At 37.1% G+C, this 26509-nt stretch overlaps 1 protein-coding gene and 1 long non-coding RNA gene across 2 annotated transcripts; both read left to right on the top strand.

The window, feature by feature from the left end:
• The first annotated feature begins 2616 nt into the window (after positions 1–2616).
• On the top strand, positions 2617–11170 carry LOC148654586 (uncharacterized). Its single transcript, XR_015941395.1, has 3 exons — positions 2617–2706; positions 9889–9948; positions 11074–11170. It is a non-coding gene; the product is annotated as an uncharacterized LOC148654586 (long non-coding RNA).
• A 2662-nt stretch (positions 11171–13832) lies between these two features.
• On the top strand, positions 13833–20624 carry miox (myo-inositol oxygenase). The gene is made up of 10 exons (XM_088647057.1): positions 13833–13988; positions 14676–14759; positions 14935–15015; positions 15367–15529; positions 15918–15985; positions 17465–17574; positions 17896–17963; positions 18771–18820; positions 19037–19149; positions 19733–20624. The coding sequence occupies exons 1-10, from the start codon at positions 13971–13973 to the stop codon at positions 19839–19841; spliced, it is 864 nt and encodes a 287-aa protein (XP_088503183.1). The 5' UTR covers positions 13833–13970; the 3' UTR covers positions 19842–20624.
• The last annotated feature ends 5885 nt before the right edge of the window (positions 20625–26509 follow it).

The raw sequence follows: 26509 nt of genomic DNA, 5'->3' as shown, positions 1-26509 counted from the left end.
CGTTAGATGTAATGATCAGCCAAACATATGCTGTAAATCCACTTAAAAAGATCAAGCTTGTAACAGCAGGTCAGTATTTCTGGCCGTACACAGATATACAGTATGTAGAGTCACTGCAGTTATTCCAGCATGCTTATCTCATGAATAGATTAAGGCATTCCTATTTTACAGTATGAAAGAAAAAAGCACTGTTAAAAAATGATAGGACATTTCCTAATGATTTTCAAAATAATTTAACCTTTCAAATTCACTGCAACTCTGTATCAACCTAAAACACATTTTAAAACCTGAAATTAATTATGATAATGAAGAATACAAAAAATAATTCATGACTTACAATAGTGTGCTGATTTACAGTACTTGAAATTACAGTGATTCTACTTATATTTTAAATGATCAAATAACAATTTTAAAACCGAATTCAGTAGTCAAATGTCTGGCAGCACAGTAGCCAGATGAAATGTTTCAGAAGAGCTCTTTAGCTGCATAGGGAATTCATTACCACATTAGTCCATGTATTGAATGACAGTATTCGTTAACAGCGCATGCAGTGACTGCAAGCCTTAGGAGTGAAAAGAGATTCTTTTACAAGGCACTGAACAGGACCCATTGAAGAGACACTGCAAAAGTGGTCCTCACAGTCGGGCTTCACAGTGTCACGGATTATGCACACTGACCTCAGAATGTGTGGCTTACAGCAGCTCCTTTTGCTCAACGTTGTTTTTGGGATTGCTCAGGAAAAACATCACCAGGACAGCCAGACATGCAAACAACTGAAGAAAACAGAAAATGCGAAGGGAGTCATAAAACAGTTCTTAAAAAAAAAAGCAAAGTCATGTACCAATCATCTCATGACCCTCTGCAATTATTTATACAACAGTTAGGAATACGTCACTGAAATTCCATCTCAAGTATTTTGTTTTGTAACAAAATTACTGTTATCTTGTAATTATTAACTTATTACTATTTACTTGTAAATGTTTTTGACTAACATCCTGGATCCATCCTCCATTTTCTAACCCACCGTTTTCTGACCACGGTGGAGCCAGTGCCTATCCCAACAAGCAACAGGGGCAAGGTGGGATACACCCTTGATGGATACACCCTTGATGGAATGCCATATAAACTCCACACAGATAGCACCCCAGGAATTTAAACCCAGGACCCCCGCAATGCAAGGCACTGACCACTGTGCCACTTCTGCTTCCCATGTCAAGCTGTTCCTGACAACTTGACTCCTGACTACCAAACATTATTTACTGTAATATTAAAGAGAATATTCTTAAAGCAGCATTTGATTCACTAGTTTGATTTTTATTTTTATTATAATTTATGTAGCAAGATATATTCATTTTTAATTTTACTAAGGCCACTCTACCCCCCCCCTCTCCATCAGGTTCTGGATATTACATTGGCAATATATGATGAAATGAAAAACACTTTTTAAAGTTTACTTTAAATTACCTAGGTTTGATGAAACAAAGTAGTTGTACTGTACTTACTTACCTGTGCTTAAATTACTACCAATCCATCTTTTTTCAGAGAATAGCTGGTAATACTGTACATACTGTACCACTGATGATTTTTACACTTTTCAGTGGAGGGTCGAACATTTTGGACAAAATGGCAGTTTCTTAGGGAGATAAAAGTTAGATGTTCACTCAATTCAGTCCTTTTGGAGAGATAAATAAGGTTTTGTTCAACATAAAGATCATGCCCTTGCTGTGGTCAGAAAACAAAAGGGATTTTGTGAAGATTATTGAGGACAATCTCAATGGTAAATGTTCATTGTGTTAGTTGTTGGGTGTGTTAGTCATGAAGGAAAGATTTCTGCCAAGATTTTTAATTCTGATTTTAAGAATGTGATGACTACAGTGGTGAAGTTTTTTTTATGCTTGTTCTGCTTTGATACATGGCTTGAGGAGATGGACATTGTACACAATTACAATTATTTTGGCATGCTTTGTGGACTGTTTCGGTGCAATCAAGACCCCTTTTTTGTCAGAAAAAGCTCAAAATTACCCTTAACTGGATAATAACAAATAAATCAAGTATAGCAACTAATGTTTCCAACTGACATTACTACACATCTACACAATCTCATCCATTGACTGCAGGGTGCAACACAAACTGTTACAGGTTTTTTTAGAATGTGAAAGGCAAAGGAATGTGACATTTTTTCTTGGGACACTGACACATTGACTTTCTGCTATCTCCAAGATCTTAAAGAACTATCAAAACATTACACTTCCAGTATGGGTGAGATTGCAAGAACTCACAACAGAATTTTTGACAGATTTCCAATGTTTTCCTTCCTAATAAAAGATACAAAAATTCTAAAAATAAAATGAGATTACTTTGATACCAGATTGTGTTTCAATGGATAGGTGATGAGGATTTTAAAATGCAAGCCATTGAATTAAAGTACCTATGAGCCTCAGAGTTTGGTAACTTGGGGTTCCCAGTTGAGATCATGGATTCTCTGTCCTTGCCTGTGAAGTGTTACTGTTGGACAATTGGCATTTTCACTGCTCTTAGAATCTATCTGTGAACAAATTTTAATGTATAAATTCAGTTCTTTGTCCCTTCCAGAGCTGGTTAATGACTGAACACTCAGTGGCTTGTGTGCTGATTAAAGTATCAAACTACAAGCCTGGATTTGGAGATCTCAACAAGGGAAAGCAAGGGCAATGATCACACTTAATGGTAAGATTTGCATCTTAATTTGTTTTAAAATAAATCTGCTAAAATGTAAAATAGTACTTTTCCTGACATTAAAAAAGTATCAATTGCATGCAAATCTGTAAGTAGAAGTGAACTCTTGCAATGCCACTTCTGAAAGACTGATGATTCCTGGCCTAAAGCCTTGGACTGCTTCAACATGATGTCTTCTTGCATTCTGTATCATCCACTGTTTGTGCAATTATTCTGTAGGCTCGTATTTGCTGCTGCTGCAGACAGTTTAGATGCTGACAGTGCTGGGACTGTAATCAACTATATTTTAATTTTATTCCAACTGTATAACTATGTATTTTTTTGGTTTACATACAGTATAAGTGTAAGATCACCTTATTGTAATTTGCTTAACAAATAAAATTCCATTATACTTAATGCTTGACAAGTGTACATTCACAGTTATGTTGCAGTGTCTAAGTTCAGTCACAATCCCTGGTTTAGATATGGAAGGTTTTACTAAGTTTTTAGTTCAAGGTTTTTAGTTAGAGGGGGAATGCAGTCCCAGTCTCTCAGACTGGTTATTGAATCTCTGTAACAAAATAAATTAACAGACGGTATTGCAAACTTTTACCAATTCCAAATTAGAATCCATGAGAACTGCAACATGAAGCTACCCTTACTGTTCACTGGTCACTGTCATAACTAGTAATATAAAAATGGTCCAATGTGATCTGTATGCAGAGTTAACAAGTACAGTAAGTAGGATTAGTCAGCAAAACCATCTCAAAGTCGAGAGCAATATTTCTACTGGGTTAAAAGAGATACATGCCTGCTTGTTTACAGGGCCTTTTCACATCACTGGAAGTTTTGTTGCCTTGTTCTGAGCCACAGAATATGATGGTGCACATACCTGGAAATTGTGTCTTTTGTGTGATGTAAATTGGAGGTTTTACAAGTTACTGTGTACCTTTTACTTTCATTGTGGTTTGAAACACATTCATTGATGCTAATTCTTTCTAACCCCAAATATATACATAAAAAACTTAGCAGTTCCCCTTTAAATTATAACAACAGTGAGAAAGTACAGCATAAACAAAATTTAAGGAAAGGTTTTTCTGTGTTGTTTCTTTAATTATCCAGAAAAACCATTCAGTGTTGGTCTGAATGGAACTTTTTCTTTGCATCATTTAGACTTGTAGCTGTTGCTTTATTCCCAATAAATGGGGAGATATCCTTGCCTGGAGCAACTGACTCTGGAACAGGAAGCTGTTGGCTGTTCAGATGGGAGATGAGGGCAGATGGCAACAAGCCCATGAAACTCCCCCGTAGACGTGCAGTAACACAGTCCTCTTAACGTAGTCCTTAGCTTCTTAATTTCTATGGGCCATGACCCCTTGAAAACAGTCAAGGGCATCACTGTTCTGTTCACCTCACGCAAGTGTGTTCGAGCCTTTCAGTAACCTCGCTCAACAATATGTTTCTATATATTTAATGTGGAACTACTGTAAGCTTTCCCTTTTAATTACAGCATTAACATTTTTTATAATCATGAATGACAGGCTATTTGAAACAAGGTAAACAACAGCTTCAGGAAGTTCAGATCAGCCCCTTTCTCATGCATTTTTGCCTCACCCGCCCACAAAATACTCAGATGTTATAATTAACCCTGTCAATCACAAAAATAGTCGCATGGAAAAGTACTTGAAATTCATTATGTTCACTAAGCCTGGTGTTTGTTTCCTATCCATTAAAAAATTAATAGAGCAGTTTTACTGGGTGATTTTCTAACAGTTGTCCTGTAATAGACTCCCAATCGTATAATTCTCTGCTTTAATAAACCACATCAATACTCACCATAATGTTTTTAAGCATAGGTTGCCTCCAAGTGGCCACATTTAATATAACACCTTGATACTGCGTAAAATGAATGGTAAATTTCCCAACACGAACATTTTCTACTACTTTTCCTGGTTCCCTGACCTTTTGAGTCAATTGTTATAGTTGTGTAAAACTGTCCCCCTGCATATCCTCTGCCCTGACCACCTCAAAGTTTAAACACTCAACAGTGATTTACTGCATCACAATTCTTGCCAATTTAATTTTTTACTTAAGAATGATTATTTTAAACAAAACAACAGCAGTTGTTAATGCAGCACAGTGGTGCAGTGATTGGCATTACTGCCGTGCAGTGCTGTGGCCCTGTGCGTTCAGTTCCAGAGCTGGGGGTGCTAGCTGTGCTCAGTATGTATGGGTTTGGTCTGGGTGCTACAGTTTCCTCCAACAGTCCAAAGACATACCGGCAGGTTTACAGGCTTATGGGAAGACTGGCCCCGGTGTGTCTGTGTCTCTGTCTGTGCCAGCCCCTCTTTGGATTGGTTGCTTGCTCCCCCAAAATTGTGAATTGGGAGAAGCGTTTAGAAAATGGATGGATGGATGTTAAAACAGGACATAAACGAGTCCCTTCCGAACCTGTAGCATAGAAAAGTCCGCTATGGAGAGGACTTTTTAGTACTGTTTTTGTGTTTGGTCTCCCGCATGCAATTTGTTGACTATTTATTGTGCACTGATGACTTTCAGGCCTGCTTCCGCTGCATAAATGACATCATTGGAATTATAGCCACAAAGCAGAAGGTGACTCAACCCAAAATAAACAGGGTGCTAAACAGTAAATGAAAGATATGTGGGAACATAGAAATGAGAAACAAGCAGTGTCAAATGAAAGGCTTTATATGCTCTAGTCTCTAGTTCCCAGTTACTGTGGAAAAAAAAGATCCAAGGAGAACCTGGATTTGTTTGCTTATGAATAGGGAAGGCTATGATTAGCTTTGATGGTGTATAAGAATGTGCTCAAGGTGGAGCAGTCTTAATTGTCTCTCTGTCCACCATTTATTTCAGTATGGTCCTAGAAGTGCATTGAAAACATTTACCTTAATACTATTTGACTCAAACCCTACTTTTAACTATATATTCACACATACCTGTACTGTATTCATACATCACTTTCCCATATTGTGTAAAAGATAAAGTGAACATCAATAGACATTCAATTCTTTTACAGTTTTATTTATAGTTTAATTTTGTATCGTTTTCTACCTGCGTGTAATACTCTGCAGTTGTCTACAGTAAATATTATCTGTAAGGTGTCTGCCAAGTCTTGAATTTTGTCCTTATGGATTTCCTTTGGAGCTTCTAAAAAGTCTGCGGATTATTCTGCGTTGGTATCAACTATGAATATGACTACTGTAGTTTACTAATGATAGAAGAGTCTAAATCATGGATATAAATTAAATAGAGCATTGGTCCTAATACAAGTCCCTGTACAACTAATTGTATAACCCTAAATTTAGCGCAAATGCTTTATGGATTGATCCAATCAACCAGTTCTTGATCCAGACTGGCACAACATTAATTGCTTTGTACCTGCAAATTAAGAATTAATCTTTGATAATGACCTTTAATATAAAACTTCCACAAATCTATGGTGTAACTATACTGTATTCTCTATTATTTACTTCGCTTGCATTTATTACTGTTGTTTTTGTTCAAAGAACTCAAACAGGTTAAACAAGACATTCTGAGAAGTCCCAATAATCTGCTGCCATGCATATGATCAAGTAGTTTGCCTCTTACTATAGTATTCTATAACCTTACATGTAATAGAACTCAGATTCAATGGTTTGGTTTCGTTACAGATTTTATGAATGGACTTCAGGAGCAATTTTTCAGACAATGGGTATTAACTTCAGTGACTGTTGGAAACATTTTGTTGAATAATCTCTCATTTCCTTCAGCACAATAGATAGAATACTATGAGTGCCTGGAAGTTTGTTTATCTGAGCTCTATCTGTAACACCTACAGTATGTTTCCTCTATGTACACATCTAGTACTATATAATATAGAACTTTGTCTTTGATGAACCTGAAGCTTGTTTTCAATTTTCTCCATGGTAATCATCTCAGTGAAATGTTAATTTAATATCTAAACTATTTTTCTTTCAATGTTTAAACCATTATTATCCCCACGACACTTCAATCTTTCCTGTTCTTTGATGTTGTAATAGTGATAAAAAAACTATTACTAATGGTATTCATTTTAGTCTCTTTCATTCTTTTTTGACCAACATTTTCTTTACTTGTGCTTGGAATTTTCTAATCCTTTTATAAAGTATTTTTCTGCTTAAAATTAATTGAGTTATTAAACCATTTGAGTATTTGCTTTCTAGCTTTTGATGTACGTACTCTAGGGATAAATTTTTTTCTGAGCAGATTCTTCTGATTCCATATCTATCTTATTCATTTTAATTCACTTAAAAACACTGCGGTGCTCTGTCTTCTCTCTTTCACTCAGACGTTGCATCTCTGCATGGAGAAGTAAGAGATTATATTGCAACACTATACGTTTTGAATAAGATATGAGCCTGGGCTTAGTCAGTGAATGTCAGGTCTCTGGATTTTCTCTATTGCAACCCATGCAGTGTCTTTGGATGCACAATATGCCAGTAATGAGAGAAAAACTTCGTTACACAAAGCCTTTACTGTAGCTTCAACACATTCTATCTTGTCTTTAGTTTGCAGATGTCTTTCACCGCCCACAATGTGGGTGAAGCTTAATTTGTTGGCAAAGACTGGAAAGACAGCAGCTGCAAGCTGTCGTCTGTTGTGAGAAATGACAAATTATGGATCTCCATGGCTTGCAGTTATATACTTAAGTAGAAATTACTTAAAATCTTGCCACTTCGATGTACCTGGACAAGTGGTCTACTACAGGAAGGAAGGTGTGATCATGCAAAAGACAAGATTTGTGAATAGACATTATCCTTAAGAGCTCCTTAGGAATTTTCCTGTGGTTTTGGTAGGCTGTCGAGATAACCAGCACTGGGCAGAGACAGCCCTTTGGTTGTGCACATGACAGTATCACGGTGTCCTTTGTGAAGGGTGACAAAGATCTAGTTCCCCACCTGCTCCTACTGAAATGGCAGTTCTTGTCTGAGCTGGAACCTAGACATTAGAAAGCTGGGCAAACACCAGCCATCCTGAGTCACCTGATCAAATGGAAGAAAACAATTGTTCAGGTGATGATTAAAAAACAAGGAATTGGCTTCTGAGATTCAACATCTGCCAGCTGGTGACAGATCGGTTACAGTGCAGGGCAGTAGTGGGAAAAGGAGCCGAGAGAAGGACTGAAGGGTGGATTTCAAGGACATGTGAGTTTTGGAAGAGTCATGGAGAGAGCTTTTGTTGGGAAAGAGTTTTTAAGAGTCCCATTGTGCAACTTGTTTGGACCTGGTAAGCTGCTTAGCTGCCTGGCTATTATCAGAGAGGGACTTTAGTTCTTTAGGAAGAAATCTAGCTAGTAGCTCAAAGGGAATTTAGGTTTTGTTTTTGTGGTTTTCGTTTTGTGCTTTTCAGCACTTTAAAATAAAAGGGCCCTACGTCTACATTTATGGCTGTGTTTGTATTCCTGAGACCTGCCTATAAAAAGATCCCATTTTGGCACCCCAGCTCTGGGTGTGTCACATACACACAGAGGGGAGGAACCCTGGACACACACAAGCGGGGTAGTACACATACACACAAAAGCAGCTTAATAACCACAAGTAAAAAAAGTATTGAATAATGCAAAAATACCAAAAGAATAATTAACAGCAACTATCTAAAAGGATGACTGAGTCCCATGATGTTACCACTACACGAACAAAGATGGAAACCAAAACAAACCTGCGTTGTGCAAAATAATAAAATAAAGTTCTTTAATGAGCCCTTGTAGCTGGCTGTTTATGAATGCAGGTCTCTTTCATCATCTCAAAACAGAAAAGATCAGCATAGCTGCTATAGTGCTTTAGCCATTTTAACAGTATTCCATCCGGCAAGGCCTGATTGGGCAAAATGTCACATTCTGAAAAGTCAACCTAAGACATTTCTGTGGGAAAGGTAGAACCATGCTTTAGTTGTAAATTAGTGTGTAAGTTGAGTTTACAAGAATGAATAATTAATTTCTTTAGTAAAATTCATCAAAAGGCCAATCTTGAGGTGCTCTTATAAATTTTCCACTTCTATACAATTATTTTAGGATCTTTATCTTATAAGTCCTTATATGTCCCAGGTGCTTGATCGCTATCGTTGTCAATGTCCAGTCCATTTTGTTGTTAACCGTAGGTTTATTTTTCTTTTTATTTACTTGAGCAATAGATAACCTGCTCCCGGCTTGCTAGGCCTGTCAAAGCTTCACCAGTGCCCTGTTACAAGGATGTTTCGGGTTGACCCGGGATGGTCATCATGGCTACCATAACAGTCATGTGGGTTAAAATCCACCACACCATACAGTACATCTTCCAGTCCCAGCAATCCCCCAGCAATCCGTTTCCTTTCTCACAACAAGGACGTGGGGCTGGTCTCTGGGAGGTAGAATTAGAGAAGTGTTGGTGTCACGGTCGTCATCCCTCCTCTAGAGGGTGCTCCTACCCTTTTGTATTATGTTTAGTTTAAGTACCTTCACCTGTGTCTTGTCCCCCTTTTTGTTATTTAAGCCCAGCGTCTCCGCAGTTCCGGGCTCAGGTTTGGAACACGGACATCTGAAGGCCCACCTACCACCAGGCTCAGGAGTAGCCCGAGGTCATAGGCCTTTTCCCCAGATGTCTTGACCTCTGAGTCTGGGGCTCGGAGCACCTTGTCCCGTTATGCTTTTAATCTTCCGTGTTCCTGGTTCCACTTCCCCGTTCCCTGCTTTTAACTGTCTCCGTCATGGATGGACCTCCCAGCTTTTTGGATTTTTGGACATCACCCTGATTACCCCTACTGACTTCCTTGGACTCGTTTGCCTATGCCATGCCCCCCGAGCACCGGATCACTGCAGTCATCACCCCCTGTCTGTCTACCCACCCTGGTCCTGCTGAGTCTTCCCTGATGTCCTTCTCCAATCACTTCTGGATTATACTGTCACGTATTGGGTCTTTAACAACGCATTTCACGGGAGTCTGACCCAGCTACCGTGACAGCTCGGAGCTACAGTATACCAGTCCACCACTATATACAAAAATAGCAGATCAGGTGGTTTAGTCCTCTTGCTCACAGGGTCACCAAAAAACAGGTGTACAGAGCAGACAACAGTAGGATGTCAGGGTACAAGACGAGAGGTCGACCAAGAAAAACCTGTATTGAAGGCATCAAAGATATATAAAAGATACTGAAAACACATGACATTCCCCTTCACAGGGCCTACAGGCTGGCAGCCGACAGACAGTTGTTTCTCCTTGTGGCACCTTGTGGGATAAAGTAAGTAAAGCAAGTATACAATAAATGAGAGCTGAAGTTTATCTGGTCGCTGTCCACAGAAAATAAAGAAATCAAGCACGTCATCATGTGTTGCATGAAATATGAAGAGGTACTGTATGCATATACAGTATATATGGTCCTATGTATATAGAAATATAAAGATAAATTCAATTAAAGATACATATAAATTCAAGATACAGTACATACTGTTTCTTTGTGTTTCCATTTTAACACAAGAAAATAAAACTTAACTACCCAACTTATTTTTTAATAAAACATTTTGAAAACACTATTTGAGAACTGACACTTGTTCCCTGTCAGTATTACTTCTGCAACTTGGTAGGTGGTTCAAATACCAATTTATAACCTGAAAGGGACTAACTACAATGGTCTTTGTTTGCTGTCTTTCCGATTGAGAATCTCTCAAGAGATTACATGATGGAAAGGGAACAAAAGTGTAAAAAAGACAAAAAGCATTAAAAATTCAGAGACTTCATCCTAAACACAATAGCTGGCAGGGGAGTAGGCAGTCAAAACAAATAGAACATTATTCCCTAGTTTACCTTGTTATCAACACAGATAACATGTCCTTGACATCAAAATTCTAGAAAGTAGAAATGTAATGTCTTTATCTGCAAAAAATGTATAACTAATTCCCTATAAAAAACATTGCAAAACCTTTGATTTACTTTGAGCACAGCTGATTTCTGTTTTCACAACCTTTAAATATGCCATGACATGGCAAAAACATGTAAAAAGCTTTTCATATAACTTCATTGCAGAGTCAAAGGTCTGAAGTCTAATATGTGCTTTTTATCTTGAAAAACAAGACCATTTCAAAACAGCACGTCATTCAGATTTGGTTCAAATATTCTTCATTTTTGGTTTTATAATGCTAATAATTCAGGCTGCATCCTTTGTAACATTAAGAGAGATGCACTTGACATTAGATGAGTACATGATATGAAAAGCACAATTCAATGGATTTTCAATTCAGTTTCAAAACTAGATACTGATCTTAGAACATTTGGTACAGTAGCTACTAATCCATTTCACAAGTACTACACAGGAGCATGGAAAATAATATACTCTTATTGTGCATTTAATTTCCTTCCTCCTCCCCAGACTCTACCTATTGTTTGGCTTTGACAGGAGAAGTGGCACCAATAGTGCCCCATGCCAAGTGCTGGCTTTGGATCAGTCAATACAGGCTTTTAAAAGGTAATGTGAAAGCAGGAATGTTTTTAAGGGCAAAGCCGAACGAACATTATGTAACTTTGGAATGTTTACTTGTTGTGTTCTGCAAAATTCTCCAAAATAGGGATTAAAACACTGTTTACTGTGATACAAAGCTGTCTTTTGAGAACATTTCTAGAAAACTTTTTTACCAGGAAGTGTTCAGGACATAATCGTTAGTGTTGCATAAAGCTCAAAACTGGATTCAAGGAAAAAAAATCTAACCATACAATGACTCATTATCTTGTTTTTTCTTCTTTCACGTTTTGAAGCTATTTTAATTTTGTTGCAGTTTTGTGTGGCAATTGTTTGCAAAGTCTGTTCATGATCACAGGCATGTCTTTCCACAATTTATTTGCAATAGTTCTGTTGTCATGGCAAACAACCAGAAAACAACCAGGAGAAATAAAGAGACATCCAGACATCATAGGATGTAAAACTGTACAAACAACACAATAAATGACAACAAAGTAGAGGCTAGTGCAGATGTTTAGAAAAGCAGTTCACTTCTGAGGGCCTGGAACAAGCCACCAAGGCATGCTGTAGAAGCCAACAGTAACACTAGGATGTTGATATCACCTTAGGCCTGTTCTGTTAATGATGCATCGTTTTAGTCATCGAATGCATGGAATTAGCTTTCAAAACATGTGGCTACAAGAGTTCCCAGCCTAACAACATTGGCCCGCAATGGTCCCTTCCAGGAGTGTAATCCCCCCAGCAAAACATCTGGCAAAACAAGCGATCACAATACTTCAACAACCCACAATTAGGGCTACATCGCCACTGAATGGGCTAAAATGTGGATCCTGCAAGCCCAGGGCACAACAAAAGACCCCAAAAATGACAGCTTAAAGAAATAGAAAGTGACTTGAAAAATAATCAAACTCAAATCTGCTAATAATTTAAGAATTTTGCGTCACAAAATAGCCTGTTTTGTGCCCAGGTAAGATGGGCTCAATTCTTTTTCCCCATTTAGGAGACTTGAAACAAGGAGTACTGTACCAATCTGAAATTTCTCAAATCAACATGATGGTCATTAACTTATGTACTGTAATATTAGAATACCAAAAAGGGGCTATGTTGTGAAATACAGCTATGTAGAAAAGCTAATATGCATTCTACAGACAAGAAATATAAGTCCTCATAAACACCAAATTGTTAGACTTGCTGTTCAATGACATACTCAGCCACTCATTCTCTTTTATTATGATGCTCCCATTTTCAACTAGAGTATTCATACATTTTGCTGTTTCCAATGTGTTTTCCAAATCTCAATGTCCTGCCACTAAATACCCAGTTTCCCCACAATATGTTTCGTGGAGTAAAATACTCCTCAAAGGGTATTCCCTTGATGGGTGTAGGCACTAGAAAACTGATTTCTTTTTCTTTTGCTACTTTTATTTAATTACTGTTTGACTTCTTTGTATGGACAAAGAAGAGAGACTTGCAGGGATGTAAAAACATGCAAAAATTGTAAAACTGAGATTAAACAAATAGTTTCAGAGAAAATGGGGATGTTAAGCAAACTAAGGCTGAAGACTCCCTTAGCTCTAGACACATACTGTAGGGAATTAGAGAGAAAAAAAACTAATAGCACAAACAAGTGCCTGGATGAAAATGCACAGTGTCAAAAGTCACGACTCCTACTCCAACAAAGAACCTGTGCATGGGCACCATCTTTTTCTAGACTTTCTTGAATAGCAAAAGATGGCATGAAGAGTGCCTTCTAAAGGAACCGGAAGCTAAAATTCCTTTCATAAGAGACAGAGCCTTTATCTCTATAAATTACTCGTGCATCTTGTGCATCTTGGTCGTCCAGTCCCTGGAGTCTCTGTGCACTAAATGTACAGTCTTGGGTGAATGCCCACTATAATATTTGTTATACATGATACAATGTCATATTTATACACAATATTTAATAATTTTTATTTCTTCTGCTTGTCATGTAAACATCATAGCACTGAGGCAAGAAAAAACTTTACTCAAATCTGTCATAATTTAATTAAATAGAAAGTGCAAAGCTGATGGAGAAAATGGACCCAAAAGATCACAAAATAATCTCCAGATTTAGTTCTGAAGCATTGTTGAAAGATTTTGAAATGTAAAGGTTCGCTTGATTTTCAAGATTGATTTTTTATATTTGGACCGGCAAAAATGTTTGTTGCTACAGTATGTTGGCATCTGTACAGTTTAATGTTACTGCGGACTCTATCAGGGAACTGTATTAATGCTGGTCGTTAGGTTTGGTCAAGTATTTCTTGGAAAAAAAAGCTTTCTATTTCAATGAAATTACTGATTAAACAAGAGTTTTAATAAAATGACTACAAGAAAGTCATAGGGGTCAATGGTGAGGCTTTAAGGATTGGAACAACAAAATAAACTATGCTGGATAAACTTCCTTTGTCAAAATTACTGATGATGGAAAAAAACATAGGAACTTTAAGCTTTTCACTGTTGTCCACTTGGAAAATAAAATCCTGAGTCATAGTGGATCTACTGAGGTAGGATTTCTGAAGCTAGTTAAAGAATTATTATTTTACCAAAGGTAAAAAAAGTGCTAAGCAGTTTTGTTGGAGTCGCACCAAGCGACCCCTGACAAATCAGTGAGAGCAGCCCTAGTTATCTAACAGAAGCAAGTTAAAATATTACTACACTTTCTCTGCAATAGGTGAAGCCTGCCCCTGATGGATTACCCTTTAAATGTGTCAATTATATAGCCTTGTGTAGAGCTGCTCTATTATTATTGTCAGCTTGGAAGACTACGGTTTGGAAGAGACTGCAATACAATGAGAGTCCTCAATATCGTAAGAACCTCTTTTTTATTGTTCAGCAAAGACAAGACTAAGGGATATGAATAAGAAGGTGGAATGTGTGACCTTTTTCCTTTTGTTTTTTTTTTTCATTTCTGCTTGTTAAAAGGATTAAGAGCTGTCTTTTTAAAGGAGATGAAAACGGTCACTTAGTATCATGCAGAAACACCCATGTAGATAATATTCAAATGCCGCATCCTTACTTTACTGAATCTGTCTGATCACTTAAATATGATGCACAACTACTGAACCTGTAAACAACGTTTCCGAAACGTTGTGTTTTCTTTTTTTCAGCTTGGAATAAACCTATTACTTGTTCCTATATAAAATAATTATTACACTAAGAGAAAGTAAAGTCGTTTTCAAGGCTTAATGTCAAAAATATAACATGATCACTGAAAGCAACTGTTTTATATGAACATGCTTGCATGTTAAGTTTTTATGCTGCAAGTAAATGTACAGAAAAATAGTTATTCGTTTTTGGTGGTTCATTCATTCAACTGCTTGTTTTTGGCCATGTATTATTATTTTTGTTAACCTCTTTATTTTATGGGAATTAGATTGAACTCCACAATTATGTTTTGTCATGTTAATCAGAACGTGTAAAAACTTGCATACACTTTGTACTATGGATACTGTAGCTACTGTACTGTAGCAGAACTTTAATCTGTATTGTAACAGGGACCTGATCCCTCAGAGTTATACCGCCCAGAACAGGCACAGAAGAAGGATGAGGAAGAAAATGTTGGCTTCAGGAATTTTAAGGTACTTTTTATACAGTATTTCTGCTTTAAAGTAAAGTGTTGTTCTTAGCAATTGGTTAGATAAGTGGTCTTTCCCATTAAGGAATTCGACACTGTTTCAATGCAGAATGCATCATTAATCTTAAATGTCATATAGATTATATTGTTTAAACAATGCATCTGTCTTGGTACTGCAGAGTGGGGACCTTGTTCAGCGGGTCTATAACACCTACAAACTGATGCACACCAATCAGTCACTTCAATTTGTGAAACAAAAGGTAAGTCATACAAATGAAAGTACTTACTGTTATGCCTCCAATTTGTAAGCCAGATTTGTAAACTTGAAAAGAGCCAGATAGTGCACCTTTTGCAGAAGTATGGTGAATATTCTTCGCAGCAATACTTTCAATACTTTTTAGCAATACTTTTTTTCACAATGTGTTAGACCTCAGAACATGTGCTACTGCTATCATAACCTTGTGGAAACACTAAAACTGATTTGAACAACAAATTGTGGCTAACCTCTAAGTGTGATGATAAATTAAGGTTTTAAAAAGGGCTATGGATACTAGATGCCCTGGTTTGTTGAACAGGGGAAAAACACTCAAGAGGTTCCATTCTTCTTCTAGCATGTGGAGTGGTTTGGCTTCAATCACACAAAGATGACAGTCATGGAAAGTCTGGATGCTTTGGATCAGCTGGTGGATCAGTCCGATCCTGATGTTGACTTTCCGAACTCTTTCCATGCTTACCAGACAGCAGAGGGGATTCGGAAAGAACACCCAGACAAAGGTCAGTCCTTCAGTGTTCACGCTGGATTCATATACCCCAAGCTTGCAGCTGGAAGAATGTTGGCTTAATAATTCTTATTCTTATTATAAATGTGTACAGTCCATCATGTTTTCAAAAAGAAATACCTCTACACATGCCAGATAGAAAAACATTAAAGGAAATCATGATTAAGTAATTGCAGAATTGGAAATTCAGTATGTTTAAAAATCATTCTAGATATTCAGCATATTCAGGATGTTAAATATATACCTAATGCATAAGTGGACAAGTGGGAAAACTTTGTTTTGATCACTTATCAGTAAATAATTTGGATACTTAATACAGCAACATTTTAATCTGCAGGAATTCCTTTTAACACTTCTGATGTTTAGTATTTTACTGTTAATAGATTGGTTCCAGCTGGTGGGTCTCATTCATGACATTGGGAAGATCATGGCTCTCTGGGGTCAGCCTCAGGTGAGTGGACAGCAAAGTGGAATAACATCCACACAAAGTGAAGCTGGAGTGCAAAGTTTATCCAAAATGCAATTTTTCAGCTTTCAGCACCTTCATCAGTTTTGTTTTTATACACGGCTCTTTCTTCAGATTGCCATTTAAAACCTGCTGCTGAAGCCCATTACAACTGGTTCAGCAGTTCATTCAGATTCTAATAATGATGAAAGGAGCCAAGGAGTATGATAGCATACTTAATTAATTGGCTGTGGGAATTACAGCATTATCGTACGAGGAATGAACCAGGAAGGCAGCTGCAAGCTGCAGCTGGCGTGGAGGAGGTGTGCTAGAAAATATGTGAACATAGTTGAGGCAGCCAGCAAATATTAACACATAGGAGAGACGCAGTATGAAATTAGAATTTGACTTTTTCATGAACATCTGTTAAATAACACCATTTCAAATTCTAATAATGACAAAATGAGCCAAAGAATGTAAAGGGCTAGTGTACTTAATATTTTGTCTTCAACTCACCTAGCCGGGGGAATGATCGTGCTATTTGAAGAGCAGCACTCTCATAACCCCCTATAAAATCTCCAAAACACAGATAAGTGATGATGAGCATGTCTAATGCAGGGCATGGAACTCAAGTCACCAAACAGATGGCAGTGCAGCCACCGAACACTGGAACTCTTTGTTGGGCAGCAGAAGCATTGTGGCAACCTGGAAGAGTAGTCTGATGTCAGCTGTACTGATGTGGAAGCAGGATAGGAATCTGCAAGGAGTTATTACTTGCTGAAGTTTGCTAGAACTGAATGGATGAGGACGGATTATAAGTGGAGCCCCCAAAACAAGTAAAGAAGAAATATCAGCTACCATAACAGTTTTAAGCTTGGGAAGGAGAAGAGAGAGTTGAGGGTCAACACCACACCAACTGGACACCAAACAAGAGGGGTGTGGAGGGAAACCATCACCATAGCAGCGTGGGTTACAACCAGGGAGTTGGCACCAGGGATGGGAAGAACTGTACAGTAAATGAGGAGGCCCAGACCAATAGCAGACTAATGCCGCATGCTTACAGCCTTGGGGGTAAATTGGCATCAGTGAGTGGGGGATTCACTGTAACAGATACTGAAACAGAGAAAATGAAGGTTTGGGGGAAGTGGAGAAATTTAACAAAAAAAGATAGCCTGAGGCTGTAAGTATAATGTGTTGGACACTCAACCAGAAATGGAGAGACAAACATGGGGGAATGTGAGAAGAGAGGGGGGGGGGGAATGAAGATAAAAAAAACCCCTACCAAACTGTTAAATAACATAATATGTAGACTTACACTTACTGTAATTAAAACAATAATATATTTGTTAAAATTAATGTTAAAATAAAATATTGATTTGGACACATACATACTGTCACTTATAAGATGTACAGTACAACATTAGATCTTTGCCATTTACTTTAAAAAACAGTAAGCCAATTTAAACTTTTAAACTTCCTTTTCAGTGGGCAGTAGTTGGTGATACATTTCCAGTGGGCTGCAAATTCCAGAACTCCATTGTTTTCAGAGACAGCACTTTCGGGGACAATCCTGATGACAAAAACCCAGCCTACAAGTACAGTAATGTTTTCTGCTTTATTGAACACAATGAAGACACAGGGCTAATATTCTTTACATCAAATTTAGAAACGGCAGAACACAGAAATCTTGTGGCATCAATACAAAGATGATAGGAACTTGGTTGTTGTCATCTCTCATGAACTTTCATTATAAACTCCATTTATATTAGTAATTTTGTAAATAAATAACACATTCAAAACTTAAGATAAAGCTCTTTAAGATTTTACAGATGGACTAACCTGGGAGATAGGACAATTGAAATATTAATTGATTAAATAAAAAAATAACTTTTTTTTTTTACAATTGTTCATCCTAGTACCGAATATGGGATATACAAACCAAACTGTGGGCTGGACAATGTATATATGTCATGGGGTCATGATGGTGAGTCATTATGTTCTATTTTTTTTCATTTATCTATTCTTACTATTTATATTAGTAATACAATAAAGCCATCTATTTTATTAGAAGTAGAATCACAATTCCTCAGCTTGGTCTAAATAATCTAAACTGTATGTTAGAGAATTAAGTGCTTCAGTATATAATTTTGTTATTAAATATTCTAAGCATGAAATATCTCCTAAAAATAATTTCAAGTGAATTGAGAATTGCACAAAGTACAAAATAACGTAAGGGAATCGTGTTATTAATATAATAACAATATCGTTACACTCATATACCACTTTTCTGGAAACTCCACGTAAAGTGCTTTACAGGTAATGGGGACTCTTCTCCTCCTCACCTCCACCAATGTGTATCACCCATCTGGAGGATGCAATTGCAGCCAAAGTGCACAAGTACACTCGCCACACACCAGCTATCAGTGAGGAGGAGAAAAGAGTAATCAAGCCAATTTAAAGATGGGCATTATTAAGAGGCCATGACTGGTAAAGGCCAGGGGGAAATTTGGCCAGGACACCAGGATTACTCCCTTAATCTTTTCGAGAAACATCTTTTTTACAGTATAGTGTCCCCGTCACTATAATGGGGCATTAGGACCCACATGGACCGCAGGGTGAGCGCCCCCTGCTGGCCCCACTAACACCTCTTCCAGCAGCAACCTTAGTTGTTCTCAGGAGGTCTCCCATCCAGGTACTGACCAGGCTCACACCCGCTGTGGGTTGCCAGTTAGCACTTCAAAGCACTATCCTACAAAAACAACTTGAGAAATAACTTTCTTTCTTCTTTCAGAGTATTTATACAGAGTGATGAAATTCAACAAATGCCCAATTCCAGAGGAGGTATGTCAGCAAAAACATCCGTTTTTTTGTTCCTAGGAAAGTGATTTTAGTCCAGGTGTCTCTGGTCCTGGTTATGTTGGTCGCCTTCTTTTTATTGTAAAGAAGCTAAAGTGCAACTAAAGCTTAATAATTTACATTTTATCAGCATATTTTAAATGAACAAATCAAACAATTAACAAATGCCTTAGGACAGAATTTTTTCCTCTTTCCTTATAGGGTTTATATATGATTCGATTTCATTCATTCTACCCCTGGCACACTCAAGGAGACTACACGCACCTCTGCAATGAAAAGGATCTGAAAATGCTGCCCTGGGTGAAGGAATTCAAGTATGTATAATGTGTACAACATGCTGAGCTCTATCTGCTGAATATGGCAATTCACTAAAGAACACAGGATTTGTTGCATGAGATCAGGACTAGGAGATCAGGCCTTAATGTTCTTACAAACAGCAAAAAAAAATGTATTCAGACACAACAAAGACAGTTAGCCTGTAAACATTTCCTGCTCAACACTTATTAAGCTGGAAGAAGAGTCTTATCTGAAAGTATATTTTTCATTACTCTTGCTATACAGTAAAAACGGAGGTCTGGAGAAATAAACATTTGAGGCACTGGAGTCACATCAAAATAAGTCTTTAGACTGTAGACCTTTGAGGTCATCACAACCACAGGACATCACATTTTGTAGATATTTTAAACGGTAAACAAGTAGGAAAATAACTGCTTGGGAAAGGGACAGAAAACCCTGTTCTTTCATTTAGCCAGGTATATATTGATGACATTGAATTCAGTCCAGAATGTAAAAATGTAGAAAAAAGTATTTTTTTACATTTACATCTTGGAAGTGAGATTATTCTTCAACACTATGAAGTACATGATCCTTAACTAAGTTCTCATGTTCCTTTTTCAGCAAATTTGACCTCTACACTAAAAGTACAGATCTTCCTGATGTCAAGAACCTTAAGCCATATTATCAGTCTCTGATTGACAAGTACTGTCCAGGGATGTTGTCCTGGTGAAAGGATGCCTGAGGTTCTACAATGGGAATGGAGTGTTCAAATAAGCTGTCACATGTAACATTTGTATGAAAAAGACTTTGACCTTTGTAAAAGGTGAAATGTGAATGGTACAATGTGAGTGAATTATGACAGGATTCCTCAGTTTCATTTAAATGGAGAAGAAAAAAACACAACTCCTTCTTGTCACAGTGGCAACACTAGAGTCCTGCTCGTTAACAGTGAGTCAGAAACATCTGCATAGGCCTACATGAACACTACCAAAACCCTACGGGTTGACCCATTTAGATCATATATAGTATACCCAAGAACATTGGCTTAGTAAGACTGATGCTTTGGGGTTATTGTAGCACTGGAGGAGTGTGGATAAAAAGAGTAAATGCATTAAAGTTTTAAAACATTGTCCTTCAAATTGGAAACTGTTGCTTTAGACATCTTGCACAGAAGGCCCCTACCTTCAAGAGACAGCCATTATACTTCAGTTAAAGCCTAAATTTGCAAGGCTAGGTCATTTAGACTCAGGGGATAGGAAACTTCTATGTCAATAAAGTTATACCATAAAACAAATAACATCACACCACGAACTAAATATACTGCTTATAATACATAACTCTAAAGATCATATCACTAGGTATTTTCAATAAGTACAGTACATTCACTACTTCACTAGTGAAGACACATATCTCTTGGGGAATATCTTAATTATAACTATGAATCATGTTGTCTATGGTTAATACTGTTCTTCCATTCTTGTAAAAGCTGAATAAAGTATTAGGAAACACTGCAGACGATATTTTGTTTTGTTCATTCGTATATCCTTTACGCAAATAACTTGTTAATAAACAAACCAAAAAGCTGGATGACTGTTAAATACCAAATCTTGGTATTACGTCTACTCACAAAGTTTTATCAGGAAAGAAAAAAACATTTGCTAATGGGACAACAGAATGACCTCTTGCTAAGGTAAAGCGAAAAGGAATTTGTCATATTATGTCAAATATATATATATTAAGTCATATGTTTGGTGATGCTCACAAAAACCTTCTCTTTTTACAATCACATACTGTACATATCATACAAATAGCAGCTTATGATGACAAATATCAAGAGGTTTATTTTTTAATATTAACAGCTATAAATCCTCCTTAAACAGTATGATATATTCCAACAAAATAATCCTAACAAAACATTCAGTATTTGGATTAAATTAAAATCTAAATATCTAAACTCTAATAAGGTGTAAAACATACAATATTCATGCCTACCTTATCAGAAGTGGAGCACATCTCTTTGGATTTTCAGAGACGGAAACAGCCCCGTGCCTTAATTGTAGAAACCAGAAATGATTTAATGTGGTTCTTTTCAACTAGACAACAAAGTTAGCACATTAATCACTCTTGACACATTGTGTCAGTACATGGTTTCAGTGTACTAAAATAATTCTCAGATTAAGATGTTGTAACTGGGGATATGACAGCAAACTGTGTCAGCTGTTGAAGGTTTCTGAAAATTTGCTGTAAACTGCATGTGTTCACTTTGTGCTTAACCAGGTTTTTATTTGCACCACATAAGGAAATACTTAATTACCATTCATGTCCAGTCATTCCTTTGGAGAATCAGGTGTAAATCTATGATCAAAAAAGATTATATGTCACTAAGTGATTTTATTTTCTAATGAATAACTTTTAATTTTATTCTGAAGAAATTCAATACGGGTTTATGAGCTCATCATAGTAGTTGTTCATCTTACATAATCCAGAGAGTGCTCACCGTTTTTGCATTCAGAGACTGATGCTGTAGTATTCACTGAAGAAAATCCTAATCGGTCACAGGTTTTGTGGGGCCAAGTAACAGACGACTTGATCACAGCATTCTGAATATTCTAAAGGCAGTTCTGCAGGGTCTGTTGATTTTTAGAAAGTATAGACATTGATCTTCTTTTAAAGTTCCAGTGAGTTATCCCCAAACGATGCAATCATTGAACAACTCCTCAACCGCAAAAGAGTGCAGTCTTTCCTTTTAAAGTTGTGTTTTGGACCTTCAAAACACTCTTCCAAAAGCTTTCCAGGTTCAGTATGTGTACCACCTATGTACAGTATGAGGTGACTGATTCCTGGTACACATTTTTGTACACTTGTATTTAAGTAAAAAGGTTGAAGTGCCATCAATACATGGCAAGCATAACCCCACAAAAGGAAACTCGTTAAAAACTAGAAACTAAAGTAAAAAAACCCCACAAACAAGCAACAAATGAAAGTGTATGCAGGTGAAGCTTGGAAAAGCATCTCAAACGAACATATCAAGAGTCTGGTGATGTCGATGGAACGTAGTTGTTACTGGTAAGGAGTATGGAGAACAAATACTAACTTTCTATTAGTTCGATTAGGTTTAAGTTGATTTGGCCCAATACTTATGCTGACCTAAAGTTTTGGGTGACTGAACACAAAACATTTTTGGTCCAAAATGTATTCATTTAAATATCCTGAAATAAAAGATGACATTATGTACTTTACTCTCTTTCGGATGATTAGTGAAACAGAGGTCCTGACTCTCAGTGGTCATTAAAGATCCCTGGGTATTTCTCGGTAAGTTATCCCGGTGTCCGGGCCCAATTTCCCCCCTCAGTCTTTACCGTGGCCTCCAAACTGTCCCCATGTATGATTGGCTTGCACTTGCCCTGCAATGGACTGCCGCCCCGTCCAGGGTGTACCCTAACTTGCACTTGTTGCTTGCCGGGTAGGCTCTGGCTTTCCGCGACACCGTATGGTATAAAGCGGTTTGGCAAATGACATGACATTATGTACTTTTCCCTCATATTTATCTTGTGATCTGAAACAAGTTTAAGACGTACACAGCAAAAATGAAACATTTTACATCACTGTCCCATCCCTTTGAGTTTCATTTAGGCTGATAATGTTTACATCATAACTCTGGGGTTCTTGGGCCACAACTTCACTGCAGTGTTCAGACTGGTCATTCCTGGTGGTCATGACACCTTGAAGGTCATGGGTGATGAGACACTGTTAAGGGTGTATAGCATAATCTCCCAAACAAAAGGGATAGAGTGGATCCTAAAAAGGGGTGTGCAATCAGTTACAGCTGCCAAAATGTACTTATACCTTATACCAAATACCCAAAGAGTTTCTTGATTAACAACCACATCTGTTCTTGATCATGATTAGGAGCTTTCAGACATCACCGTCTTGTTCCCATTTCTATTAGCTAGTCACCACTAGCCTTGGACTAGGACTTGTACAATCTGCATGGGATGGAAGGCACATGTGTTGTGACAACCTGCATTGAGGAGAAACCATCACACAACAGCTTTCACACAATGCACTTAGACAAAATATGACCTTAATCCAGTGGGATGGAGGCGAAGATGATTCCCAGTATCTGCTGGAAACTAGCAAGGAAAAATACAGCACAGAAATACTTGTATGAAAATAATCTACAGAGTACAGTGGGTCTACACATCTGCGAATATAACACTTGCAAATTTGCTGATTGGAGATTCAATTGTGCCGATTGGGTCCTGCATGGAAGAAGAGCAGAACAGAATGAAACCGAGTCAAAGGTTATAAAGTACAACATTCAGATTAACTCTGCCACTGATTAGGATCATGAGATGAATCTAGCTAGTGCTTGAATCTCTCCCTGCCCCCTGGCCCTGCCCAAGTACCCAATATGCAGCATCTACATCTCAACTAATGCAGTTTTATGTCAGCTGCATGGGGAGTGAACAATTTTACTGCTCTTTTCATTACAGTGGGTTGTGCCAGTTGCAGAGCATGGAATAGCTGGAAGGCAGAGGGAGAAAGCACAGGCAGCACCAGAGGATGGATTCATGTTTACTTTAGCAGAATACTTTAGGTTTGTGAGTACTGTTGTTTGTTTCAGTCAATCAATGGTGTTTTCAATATCTTAAAGCCAATGCATATTACTTTGATGATCATATAAGGGAGGGTTTCTCATATCTTTTAACCATGCATAGTACAGTGTATACTTTATGCATTATGTGACAGTTATATGAGAATTTGGCTAATCATGATGGTTCTCTGCACTGTACCCTAACGAATGTCGAGATCTTACTGTTCAACAATAGTGCATCATCTACAAAAACAGATTTAACCATCAAAAAACAAATGGTTTAATGCATAATTATTTCAAGCATCTGCTCTTGTGCAATCAGATCTGACAAATGGAAAAAAAAGTACTAGTGGACTAGTTCTGTATGTTATGGAACTAGCATTTTATTTGAAAAACTGCTTTTTAATTGAAATTAAAAATTGATTTCTTGCCTTTTAATTCTTTATATTTTTTAACTTGAATATCTTTCAAATTGTTCTACTAGACGATAACTGCCAAAATGTCAAAGACATGCTACTCTTTTTAGAGGTCACGTATTTGAATTTGAGTCCCATTCATGTTGGGTTGGGGTTGAGGGTTCAAATATAAGTATATGAAGGATCTTTCAGCTCTAACTTGAGTAATACTTTTAGTACTTTTAATTGGTGCTAAATCTACTTACAGTAAATACTTAAAGTATGTAAATACTATTAGCAACTTTTATCTTAAGCAACTTTTCACTTTTGCCTTAATTCTAAGACAAGAAATATAATTTGCCAATTGCACTCATTGTTAACAAAACGCACTGTGCCAAGACGTTTAGGTAACTACTTTTTATTTACTGTACATTCAGTATACTGTGCTGTATTCTGTATACGTTTTTATGGCTTTCTTTGCATAACTGTGCACCGTTTTTCTTGCCATTTTATTATTTTGTATTCTTGCATGACCAACTTTGTATATATTGTAAACTTCCTCTGCACAAAGATACCTGCCAATGTAGCTGCCACCTAGTGTACTTCTTTTGACCTTCGGAGCAAATAAAAAATCTTAAAAACAATCTTAAGAAAAGACTGACTTGTCTAAGGTTTAGTCCATACTATAGTACATATTCATTCATTAATAAAAACTTGCTTATTCCCAGCAAGGGACTGAATTACCCAGAGCCTATCCAGAATACATGCAGGACACAAAACAAGACAACAACCTTGGCAGAACAGCACGTATAAAGTATCTTAGAATGAATAGTCTCCAAGGTTAGGAAGGGAGTTAAGAGCATCAATTGCAATTAAGTGTATCAAAATGAGTAAGCTTTGACCTATCAGCTCTACAGCAAACTGAACAGTGTATAAATACACAACAATCACATCTGTACATTTTTTGAGTTTTCCAATGTTTGATTTAATTGGCAATCTTTTAGGCCTGTAGACGCTGTTGATGCAGCTTAACAAGAACAATTCTTCATGTCCTATAAACAGAAAACAAATTGATTTCAATAACGATTACTCAAATCACTGAGAAAATTACATCATAAAACTGTCAAAGACCTTTGCTAACATTAAGTACTTTGAAGGGATAATCTGTATTATCAACACTTTTTCTCCACACTGAATGAGCCATTCACTGTGGCCACTTTACATCTGAAATGTGCAGGTGATTGCCAGAAATATTTCAGTTTTTCAAAGTAATGGCAATGATCTCAAGATGTGCCAAGTGGATTTGCCCACTCCCTGGTTAAATGCAAGAGTAAGAAATAATCTGCTAATGACACATAAACTCCGAAACAAGAGAAAGGCTTGTATTTTGTAGAGTTTTATTATAAATATCATCCACAGCTTTAAAACATTTGTCCACTTTTAATATCCTTGCTTTCATATTTGTGATTTTGAAAACGCAGAGAAAAATAAAATCCTTCTGCTGTTTGCTTCAACAAGCGAGCACTGACTGATTTAAAAATCAAGTCACAGACATCCTCTGCAGCTAAGCCTTTGTTCAAACCCACAATTTCTGTTATAACGTGTCATGTCACCTGAATGATTACACCAAACACACACACCAAAAATAAATCTAACACACGGTCTCAAGATTTTGACACAGAATCCCATACATTTTGCAGCTTTGGTAGTGTAAGACAGCCATTTATGTTACACTTACAATTCAAGTTTGCAATCAAACAGGCCTGCCACCTGAGCTTAATGCACAATCATTCATTAAATAGTTTGATAACAAAAGCAGAATACTTCCTAGTGTACTACGTTTGCCCTAGTCTCTCTGGGAAAAGGTATTAAGGTAGGTAATTTCAGATAATTTATTTTAGTTATATATCAAGAATGCTTTTAACACTTATGATACTCAAAGAAGCCCATGAAGAGGAGAAAAAGCTCAGAAAATGCATGCAAAACATTTGATGTGTTTCATAGCTAACTGAAATGCACACATTTTAGTTGTTGGCTTGAAACTGCTATACTTTTATTTTACATAACCTTAGTGTATATGCCTTGATCTCAACTAACCTCTTGATGACTTCAATCAGATTTAAGACTACTTCTGACTCACATGAGCTGAAGCATATTTCTGTAAACACAATGGATCCCTGGCTTAAAATACACAAAAGCTCTGGGTAGGTCACAAACATTTCTAAAAGCAGGATCCATTCAAAGAAGGTAGTAATGACTATACCTTCCCAAGATGCTAACAAATAGTGCTTTGTAATGAAGAACTTTACATGCATTACTCCAAAGTCTATTAGGTTTTTATGGAATGGTTTTCATTCACTCTAACCAACAAAACTAAACATACAAACTAGACCTCATTTAAAGAAA

This window comes from Lepisosteus platostomus, chromosome 9 (assembly GCF_059453375.1).
Source record: "Lepisosteus platostomus isolate fLepPlt1 chromosome 9, fLepPlt1.hap1, whole genome shotgun sequence".
In the NCBI taxonomy this organism is placed as follows: domain Eukaryota; kingdom Metazoa; phylum Chordata; class Actinopteri; order Semionotiformes; family Lepisosteidae; genus Lepisosteus; species Lepisosteus platostomus.
Note: the sequence above shows the minus strand (reverse complement) of the source record. Positions and strands in the feature narration are given on the sequence as shown.